The sequence below is a fragment of the Eretmochelys imbricata genome, chromosome 21 (assembly GCF_965152235.1).
Source record: "Eretmochelys imbricata isolate rEreImb1 chromosome 21, rEreImb1.hap1, whole genome shotgun sequence".
NCBI lineage: Eukaryota > Metazoa > Chordata > Testudines > Cheloniidae > Eretmochelys > Eretmochelys imbricata.
The window spans coordinates 1,254,437-1,265,219 of NC_135592.1; the positions used below are offsets into that span (position 1 = coordinate 1,254,437).

The 10,783-nt window shown below is 56.2% G+C and overlaps 1 protein-coding gene across 4 annotated transcripts in view; it reads right to left on the reverse strand.

Annotated features, from left to right (window-relative positions):
* The window catches only part of HIPK1 (homeodomain interacting protein kinase 1), a 38,209-nt gene extending 27,426 nt beyond the window's left edge, over window positions 1-10,783 (reverse strand). For 2 of the 4 annotated variants that reach the window (XM_077839013.1, XM_077839012.1), the window contains exons 1-2: window positions 7,615-7,776; window positions 2,543-3,620 (exon numbers count right to left, since the gene is read on the reverse strand). In XM_077839013.1, the coding sequence (XP_077695139.1) occupies window positions 2,543-3,618 (1,076 nt within the window). In that variant the 5' untranslated portion in view covers window positions 3,619-3,620; window positions 7,615-7,776. Of the gene's footprint in view, window positions 1-2,542; window positions 3,621-4,303; window positions 4,440-7,614; window positions 7,777-10,765 lie in introns of those variants that run through there. The other 2 variants (XM_077839015.1, XM_077839014.1) reach the window with 2 other exon arrangements.

Genomic DNA, 10,783 nt, shown 5'->3' on the forward strand with positions numbered 1-10,783 from the left:
GACAGACTTTCAAAACTGCTTTTTTCCCCAGAAGAGCCAAGTCCCCATACATCCCATTAAAGTCAGGGGATGTCTGAGTGCTCAGCACTTCTGGAAAAAGCCACTGCTTTAAGTCCCTATAGCAGCCTCACTTCAGGTATCCAAATTTGAAAGTTTTAGCTGAGTGAGTGGCCAAGACACTGACATAAGACCAATACAAAGTGAAGACAGGACAGGAAACCAATTAGTTTGTGATAGGACTGAGACTAATTTGTGTTTTACTTCAGTGGCTGTTTTAAAACAAACAATGCTGGAGCCTCAAACACAACTCTCCCCAAGAGAAACTAGTTTCTACACCTAGAAGGCGGATTTTATTTAGCCTCAAATTGATGTAAATTTCACACCACATTAAATAGATTTCCACATTGCCTGATTCTTCCCAACTCCAGTGAAACAGGCCTAGTCTTAGACAGCATTTGAATACTCCTCTCTCCAGCAAGGTCAGTCACCCCACCTTCGGGGGGAGATGGAAGTGGCTTTTAGTTTAGTATGATATGCATAGTAGGGCAAACAGCTTCCTTTCCAGAGGCCCCTTGAGACACTTCTTGCCCCATGCTCCCTCCACGCCAGGGGACGATGTCTTGATATTTATTTGGTAGTTCTCTCAGATGAGAAGGATCACAGAGTAGTTACACTGTTTTGTTTCAAGCCACTGAGTGGGTAGCTGTAGGACCATGAGAAAAAATAGTGCTCCATTGAGCATAACTCTAGACATGTAGGAACAGAAGGACCTTTGTGAAAGTTACTTTAATAAACAGGCAAATAAAAGGTTCCTGGCAAAAGAGGTCACTTTAAAATGTACTGTAACTTACATTGAAAAGTCACCATGAACTAGGAAGGAAGACAGAGCTGAACACGAGACTTTCCTTCAGGAAGAACTGGAAGGGAAAGGTACAGCATCTCTATCTATACAGGCAAAGATGCCTACCGGGGCTTAATGAGTAATGGTAATTCTGGACTGGTGAGTAGGGACCTGGGGTATCGGCTACAGCTGCTTCTACCTTCCCCAAGGGGGATAAAGCGGGGGAGCAGAGAGCTGGCTCACTGAAATCCTTTGTAAAAAGCGCTATTAGATCTCCTTATCTGTCTGCAAACCCACTTTCCTTCAAAGGATGGTTAAGCACGGCAGGGCTTATTTCAGTGCAATGGAGTTCACTTATAATGCTAGATACAGGGAGTGACTGGACAACAGGTAACTGACAAGCCTTAGACAAGTTGTGAACTTCTGACATATTTAAATTGTTATGGCTAATTAAAGTTGATGGATTCATTTTAAATTGGTCAAGAGACATTTTACAGAAAGGGGAGACAATTCAAGTCTTCCGCTGCATCTACCGGTAGTGCCCTGCAGCAGCTAATTCTCCATTTCACATGCACAGAATGTGCTAGTTGCAATTTGCTGCAGGCATGTGGAGTGAGGAGGAAAGGAGAGGTCACACTGCCAAAGTAGCAACTCTGGTCACCTGCATATGAATTTCCTCTCCTAACTACTCTCTTGATGAAATGTGTGGCTTGGCAGGTGGGAAAGTCATTTTCATTACGACTAGTAGACTTAGCCCTCAGGCTAGCAGAGGTGCCAGGTATATTTTTCAAACCCTGGTGCCCATACAGCCTTCGATTAAACATCCACCTCACAGGTCAAGTCAGCATCTCTGTATTAATGCTGGAAGAGGCATACAGCCTCCTGCAATAGCCTCTTATGGTCATTTTATTAAAGGGGTAGCTCTCCAAAATGGCAGTTCCAAAATAACTGTTTAGTCAGAGTCTGAACATTCTGCTACAGAGGTTCCTACCTAACCTGAGCAGATCAGTGAACCCTTCACTTTCAGTTGAAAAGTTTCTAGACTTCATAGTTGCAAAGAAAAGCTTAGTTCCCTTTTGGGAGATTAACTGATGCAACATAGTCTTCCTGGGTCTGCAGACACGCTGAAACAACAGCTGAGCTCCATTTATTTCTGTGTTAGCACTAACCCTGACCACACTACATGTCAGCATTACCATTTCAGGAATCATTTTAATAGATGAGACAGGAAAGAGATGGGAGCACAGCACACAGGGTGTGCAGGGGGCAGTGGGAATTCCTGCCAGGAAGGAGATACGGAGGGTGACAGACAGGGAAGGAAAGAAAATAAAGGGAAGATGTAAAAACACATATAAAATGGAGCTTGTTTTCCTACTGAGTGACTAAAGTACTGGCCATAAATGGTAACGGCTCCAAGTTTATGTACTGCATGAAGGTCGTTCTGACCCTTATCTTTGTGTAAGTTTCCCACTGCTATCAGCGGATGCACTGCTCTGGCCTGAGTGACTCCTAAATTTGCACCTTGCCCTCTGGACAATAATTCAATCCTTCCAAGAGATGAGGTTTGTCCTCCCTGATCTGGTTCTTGCATATTGATTGAGGATGTGGGGCTCATCTGCTCCCATTAAGTGACACCCCTCCAGTGCCAGTCTACTTTACGGATGCAAGGGTACAGAGATCGCCTCAGGTATAAATCCTTACCTGTAATAGCGCGACTGCAAGTAAGTGGAGCACACCGCTTTAGATACATGGCTGGCTGAGCCAAAGTCTATGACCTTCACTCTGTAGGGCTGGCGGATGGGATCCACCAACATGATGTTTTCTGGTTTCAAATCAGCATGTATCAGACCCAGGCTCTTTAGCTTCATCAAGGCAGTGGCCACCTGCTGCAGAATTGGCCGGATGTATTTTAGGGGCAGTGGGCTGAACTTGTTTTGTTTTAAGAAGTCGTATAAGTTCTGTTCTAGCATCTCAAACACAAGGCATGTGTGGTTCTTGTGCTGAAAGCACTCATAAGAGCGAACAAAGTTATACTCGTCAGCGTTCTCGCTGCTCAGGCGAGAGAGGATGCTCACTTCTATCTGGCCTTGTCTAGCATAGGAGGGATGGTTCTTTAGGATTTTGATAGCTACAATCTCCTTTGTGCTGCGTTTCCAGCACTTTGCCACCTGCCCAAACGTCCCTCGGCCCAGGAACTCCAAGACCTCATAGCTATTTGTCATGGAGCACAGGATCTCATGCTGGACCAGCTGGTAATCCCCTTCACCACTGGCGCTGCTGCTTTTAGTGGTTACAGTGGTGGTAGTGGCCGCAGCACCCACCGCAGGTCTGTTTTGCAGCATGAGAGGTGGATGTTCCTCAATTATCTGCACGCTACCGTTGCTGTCGACCTCCTCACTTTTCCTTTTCAATCCACATTTCTGGTATGGTTCCAGTAAAGAAACGTTACTCCTGTGTGTGAAGGTCTGGCTGTTCTGGAAGGACGCTGTTGCACCGCTGCCTGTACTGTCTGCAGCTGTAACCACAATATGCTCAACCGAAGGAGCAGGGAGTAGGAGGTTCTGATCGTAAGCAGGGATGCTGAAATTCGCTACCTGGCGAGAGGAGCTTGCTTGCCCTTGAGCAGCTGGGAGGGTTTTGCTCCGGGTATAATACTTGTCACTACTGCTCTGTCCTGAAACATCCCAGCCAGAGGGCTCCACTTTCAGTTTCTTGGCACTGCAGAAGGCACTCGACGATACTGACGGAGGGGAGAACACCTGCAGCTGTGAGGCCATACCTGAAATGAGAAGAGAAACATCTGATTAGCAATGGCCCCATAATACCAGGCCAAGGATTAAGGAAATCCTCAGCTTGCACAGCAAACCAAGATCATATTAGTTTTTCTACGCACCCTATTGAGCTAGAGACCCTTCACCACATGACCCATGTCAGCATGGAAGGCAACAAGGTTTCTTTTCTAATAGTTGCTCCCACAGCTGCCACCCAGGCCTTCCTGGGGACAGGAGTGAACATTTACCAGCCTCACCTGCCAAGCACCGACACTACCTTGCTGTGGGCAATGCAGAAAAGCACCAGCTTCTCTCTTGCCTTGCCCGAGGTTAAGGGGATCCTATTGAAAGAGAGGATTACGGGCTGGGAGGAGGGGAAACTGCAGAGCTAATTCAGCTTACTCTTGTGTATTTAACCACACTTTCCCCACAGGTTTCAGAACAGCATTAAGATAGGATGGGGGGGAAATCTAAAACCAACAAGGAAAGAAGATTGCAAATGAGAGCACTCTTGCAGGTCTGGTGTATGAAGCTGGCCAGGAACTTGACATGTTTGTAATACAGACTTATCTGTATCTCCACACCCTGAGGTGCCACAATGTAACAAAACACCAGTAGAAATGAAGGCCCTCAAACTATCAGCTTGGTTTATTTGCCTCAGAAGGTTTAAAGAGCATTTAATTAAACATACATAAGAGCCCTAGGGCTAGTCAAAGGATGCCATCCTTCAAGAGCACCGCACCATCAATCCCCACTAACTTCAGTTGGAAACGGGGCACTCAGCACTGTCCAGGATCAGCTCCAAAGAGAATCACAGCGCAGGATGACTGGGGAAATAAGGAAGGGCAACAATACAGCAGCTGTTTACCAATTCCTGAGAAGAGTGCATCCACTCACCCATAGACAGGGAATGGGGAGACTATCCAGTTTACAAACTGGAAAGTCAGTGCTTAGCAAATGGGAAACCCTGTATGTCACATTACGCTCAAAATGCAGATTCCCTCTGTTCTACATTACTGGAGAGTTGACAACTGAAAAAAGCTAAAACACTCCTTTCTCAAATCCTCTGTTGTTAGGCTTTGTGCAGAGACACAAGCCAAATCTCCTTTCTTTGCATTCCAAGGAAAATACTAAGTTTGGGTCTTCAGAGCTGCTTAATAAGCCACTCATTTTATTGCCTGACAAGTCAGAACATCATCCACCAGTCTCTCTACTGTCAGAACCTAACCACAAATTCTCAGTATTGGTCTACATTAGAATGGGGGGAAATAGATACAAAGTCTGCAATTCATAACTGAATCTGAGTCGCTTGGGGTGACACAATACAATATTCTATAGAAGATTCCCCAGAAATCTGAAAGGTAATACTGTCAGTATAATGACCTAGACAGACAATAATGTAACCGTTCTGGGGAAGGTATTTTGTCTATACTTGCATTTCAGGTGCTGGTGCAATCTATTTAACAGAAACAATCAAGTAGGCGTGCAAACTATTAGCTAGGTTTGCCTGCTACCATGGAACAATTACCAGTAGCAAGAGATGAGTAAATCCACCTTACTACTTAAAGAAAATAAAATCCTACTTGACATAGAATGAAGGGGGGGGCGGAGGGATAACTCAGTGGTTTGAGCACTGGCCTGCTAAACCCAGGGTTGTGAGTTCAATCCTTGAGGGGGCCATTTGGGATCTGGGGCAAAAATTGGGGATTGGTCCTGCTTTGAGCAGGGGGTTGGACTAGATGATCTCCTGAGGTCCCTTCCAACCCTGATATTCTATGATTCTATGAATGACATATCTATGAGAGGTGTCTTATGACCAGTCCCTGTCTTCTAGGATCAGGACCAGGATCACCAACTCATTCCAGATGGTAATGCCTTCCAATCATTACTGACCCAGACCAGACCAGCGACCCTAAGATGCAGCTGGAAGACTTACTCTAAATTGTCATTTTCTTTGAATGATGGGCACAGTCTTTTCAAAAACCAGTTTCCTTTCCTGAATTTCACTTAGGTGCTAGTCTAGAACTCTGTACCACTTTCATTAAATATTAATTTGGCAAAAACAAGGCACCCTCTCTAGCCTAGTGGTTTGGATGCTCATCTCATAGGCACTTCTGGTTCAATTCCCCTGGTAGGAAGGGACTTGAACAGTAATCTCCTGCCTCTCCAAGTGAAATACCTAAATGCTGGGCTGCTGTCGGGCACTCGATGCTGTTCCATTTTAATCAAATACTAATTGGGCCAATGCATAATCAAGCGTGAGAACTCCTCTCCAGTGCAGTGATCAGGGTACTCACCTAGAAAGTGGGAGATGCTGGTTCAAGTCCTGTGCCTGCCGGCTAAGAAAGGGTTTGAACAGGGATGGCCTTACTAGGCTATAGAGGGAGTCTAATCCTGTAGCTGGCCCATAGAAATATTTAATTGAAGTGAAACAGCTTCAGCAGCCTTCCCTCCACCCCCATCAGTGTAGCCCTAGGACAGACAATGCAAAGGGGGGAACCAAACCAGAATCTCCCACATCAAAGAAACTGCACTATGCATACGGATTGCTGCATTACTGTGTGAGGGGCCACTTGGCAAAGAACAGTTGCTTACACATTCAGAGTGTACAGTTTAAATGGAGTGGGGCTTTCACAATCTGAAATCATGGCCACATCCTCACTGGGAGTGCTTTACCCCCGCCTACTATACCAGCAAAGCACTCAGAGCACAGACGAAGCTAGAGCAGCAAAGCTGACTTTTGTACCAATAGAATAGGACCAATCTCCAAGAGCAAAATAAGCCAGTCCGGTCAAAAGCAGTAAAACCACATCTACTCTAGGGGCTTCTGCTGGCACTGCTATGCCAGTCAGGGGTCACTCCTTCACCAGCCTGAACCCCACAGCTGTGCCAGCAGACATTTATAGTGGCCTATTTCAGGGAGCGCTGTGAGCTTTGGTGCAAAATTTCATTTTAAGAAAAGTGGGTTTACAGAGCAATACTATCATAGTTTCCTTATTCTCCTATTCTGAAGCATTTCTAATCCCAGCAAATTCTAAATTAGGAACTCCCCAGCCCCATTTTAAAATGTCAAATGTATCCTACAAAACAGCTTCTTTGATTTAGAGTTACAGATACTTCTCCCATCTTATTAACCTTAAAATGGAATGAGCCAAGACCAGTTATTCCCAATCAGAGGCAGCCTTTAATGGCAAAATTACAGGCTTTGAGATATTTAGTCCAGCAAGCGGATTGGCTGCCTACCCCAAGTGCCTCTGACGGCACTAAAAGTATCTTCTTGGCCTACTGTCTGGGAAACGGTGAAGCCAAGTGCTTTTGCTCCAGAAAAAATCTCACTGGGTCAATTTCTCAACAAACCAAAGCCATGAATTTATAAGTTAATGAAGCATCGGGTGCAAAATATTAACTGCAAACCGACCCTTCTGCATAGGTCGGATACGCCACGGCCGCGGGCGGCTCTTGGCCTGACACGGCAAAGGAGAGATCGCCAACTCCGCAGGGGCAGACTTACCGGGGCGGGGGGGGGGGGGGGTTTGTAACTGATTCAGGGGAATACCTGAATGGGGCCCCTGGAATAGGGTCAGATTTGCGTCTCTCCAAAGGAGCGATCGCTTGGGGCGGTCTCAGGCCCTGGGTGGTGCGCCGGGCCGGGCCGGGGACACCCCCCTCCCCCCGCCAGCGCCGGGCCGGGCCGGGCCGGGGACACCCCCCTCCCCCCGCCAGCGCCGGGCCGGGCCGGGCCGGGGACACCCCCCTCCCCCCGCCAGCGCCGGGCCGGGCCGGGCCGGGGACACCCCCCTCCCCCCGCCAGCGCCGGGCCGGGCCGGGCCGGCGACACCCCCCTCCCCCCGCCAGCGCCGGGCCGGGCCGGGCCGGGGACACCCCCCTCCCCCCGCCAGCGCCGGGCCGGGGACACCCCCCTCCCCCCGCCAGGGCGGGGACGGCCCGCGGCCCGGCCCGGGCGAGGAGGGCTCCCGTCGGGGCAGGCCCGGCCGCACTCACCGCTGGTGGGAGGTCTCAGCCGCGGGCTGGAGCTGCCGGGGGGACACGAGGGGATGCGGGGCCCCGGAGCGGGCGCATCATAGCCCCGGAGCGGCCGCCAGTCCAGGCCCGCCCCGCCCGGGGGGAGCCTCCAGGCCGCTCCGCCGCCGCCAGGCCCCGCCCCGCCCCACGGCCCGGCCTGGCCCGGCTCCCCCCGCTCCGCGGCCCCGCCGCGCGCCGGACCCCGCTTCCCGTCGGCCCGCTCCGGCTGCTGCTGCGCTCCGGGCCCTCGGCTGCCTGCGCCAGACTGAGCCAGCCGAGCCCCGAACTCGGCCCAGCCCCGCAACTGCCGAGCGCCGAGGCATTGAACCAGGGTCACGTGACGGCTCGGCCCATCGCCACCACGGTTACCGAGGCGGAAGCGAGGCGCCGTCGCGGTCCGATTGGCTACTGGGAAGTGGGCGGGCGGAAACGTCCCCGCTCCGAGACGCAAGCGGCTTTGGCCGAGGGCGCTAGGACGGACCCTTGCGGGCTTCCGTCCCTTCCTCCAGCCGCGCTGGGCCTGACAGCATGGGGCTGAGGCCGGAGCCCCGCCCCCCGGCCTGGCCGTGTTGCCATGGGAACGTGGCCCCTGCGCGGCTCTCCGGCTCCCGCGGGCCCCGGAGCAAGGCCAGGTAACCCCGGCCGGAGCCCGGCCCCGGGCTGCGCTGCTCCCTCAGCTCAGCGGGTTCTTGGTGTTTCCGCACCTCAGATCGCTCCGGGCCCGCGAGAGGCGCAGCCACGGGTCAGCCCGTCTCCAGGGGCCTCCCGGGCCTCAGCAGCCACCGCCCCGGCTCCTTCCAGAGCCCCGACCTTCGCCCGGCCCGGCCTGCCCTGATCATGCGATCAGCCCTTTGCCCCCGCGGGCCGCACAGAACCCCCCCCGGGTCCTTTCCACCCCCCGGGCCCTTTGTCCCCCCCGGGCCGCACAGATCCCCCCGGGCCCTTCCCCCCCCGGGCAGTACAGACCCCCCCCGGGCCCTTCCCCCCCCCGGGCAGTACAGACCCTCCCCAGGCCCTTCCCCCCCCCGGGCCCTTCCCCCCCCCCGGGCCGTACGGACCCCCCCCGGGCCCTTCCTTCCCCCCGGGCAGTACAGACCCCCCCCCGGGCCCTTCCTTCCCCCCGGGCAGTACAGACCCCCCCCGGGCCCTTCCTCCCCCCCGGGCCGTACAGACCCCCCCCCCGGGCCCTTCCCCCCCCCGGGCCGTACGGACCCCCCCCGGGCCCTTCCCCCCCCCGGGCCGTACGGACCCCCCCCCGGGCCCTTCCCCCCCCCGGGCCGTACGGACCCCCCCCCGGGCCCTTCCCCCCCCCGGGCCCTTCCCCCCCCCCGGGCCGTACGGACCCCCCCCCCGGGCCCTTCCCCCCCCCCGGGCCGTACGGACCCCCCCCGGGCCCTTCCCCCCCCCGGGCCGTACGGACCCCCCCCCCCGGGCCCTTCCCCCCCCCGGGCCGTACGGACCCCCCCCCCGGTCCTTCCCCCCCCCGGGCCGTACGGACCCCCCCCCCCGGTCCTTCCCCCCCCCGGGCCATACGGACCCCCCCCCCCGGTCCTTTCCCTCCCCGGGCCGTACGGACCCCCCCCCCGGTCCTTTCCCTCCCCGGGCCGCACAGACCCCCCCCCCCGGTCCTTTCCCTCCCCGGGCCGCACAGACCCCCCCCCCCGGTCCTTTCCCTCCCCGGGCCGCACAGACCCCCCCCGCCCGGTCCTTTCCCTCCCCCGGGCCGCACAGACCCCCCCGCCCGGTCCTTTCCCTCCCCGGGCCGCACAGACCCCCCCCCCCGGTCCTTTCCCTCCCCGGTCCGCACAGACCCCCCCCCCGGGCCGCACAGAACCCCCCCCGGGTCCTTTCCACCCCCCGGGCCCTTCCCCCCCCCCCGGGCCGCACAGATCCCCCCGGGTCCTTCCCCCCCCCCGGGCAGTACAGACCCCCTCCCCGGCAGTACAGACCCCCACCCCGGGCAGTACAGACCCCCCCGGGTCCTTTCCCTCCCCGGGCCGTACAGCCCCCCCCCGGGCAGTACAGACCCCCCCGGGTCCTTTCCTCCCCAGGCCGCACAGATCCCCCCCCCCGGGTCCTTTCCCCCCTCTGGGCAGTACAGACCCCCCCGTGGCCCTTTGTACCCCCCCCGGGCTGCACAGATCCCCCCCAGGTCCTTTCCCCCCTCTGGGCAGAACAGACCCCCCCCAAGCCCTTTGTCCCTCCCCGGGCCACACAGATTCCCCCTGGGTACTTTCCCCCCTCTGGGCAGTACAGATCCCCCCCCCGGGCCCTTTGTCCCCCCCCCCCGGGCTGCACAGATCCTCCCCGGGTCCTTTCCCCCCCCCAGGCAGTACAGACTCCCCCCGGGTCCTTTCCCCCCCCAGGCAGTACAGACCCCCCCTGGGCCCTTCCCCCCCCCCAGGCTGCACAAATCCCCCTGGGTCCTTCCCCCCCCCAGGCAGTACAAATCCCCCCGGGTCCTTCCCCCCCCCAGGCAGTACAAATCCCCCCGGGTCCTTCCCCCCCCCAGGCAGTACAAATCCCCCCGGGTCCTTTCTCTCCCCCCGGGCAGTACAGATCCCCCTCCGGTCCTTTGCCCCACCCTAGGCGGTACAGACCCCCCCTGGGTCCTTCTCCCCCCGGGTCCTTCCTCCCCTGGGCTGCACAGATCCCCCCCGGGTCCTTCCCCCCCAGGCAGTACAGACCCCCCTGGTCCTTCCCCCCCCTGGGCAGTACAGACCCCCCCAGGCAGTACAGATCCCCCCGGATCCTTTGCCCTCCCCCAGGGCCTTTGTCCCCCCTGCGCAGTACAGACCCCCCCCCCCGGGTCCTTTGCCCCCCCGGGGTCCTTCCCCACCCCAGGCAATAGAGATCCCCCCGGGTCCTTCCCTGCACCGGGCAGTGCAGACCCCCCCCGGATCCTTTGTGCTCCTCCCGGGCCCTTTGCCCCCTCCCCCAGGCAGTACAGACCTCCCCCCAGGTCCTTCCCCCTCCCCAGGCAGTACAGACCCCCCCGGGCCCTTTGTCCCCCCCCAGGCCCTTTGTCCCCCCTGGGCAGTACAGAAGCCCCCCTGAGCCCTTTGTCCGTCCCCCCCAGTCAGTACAGACCCACCACACCCCCGGGCCCTTTGGTTCTTCCAACTGTCACCTCAGTGCAGAGTCCGCA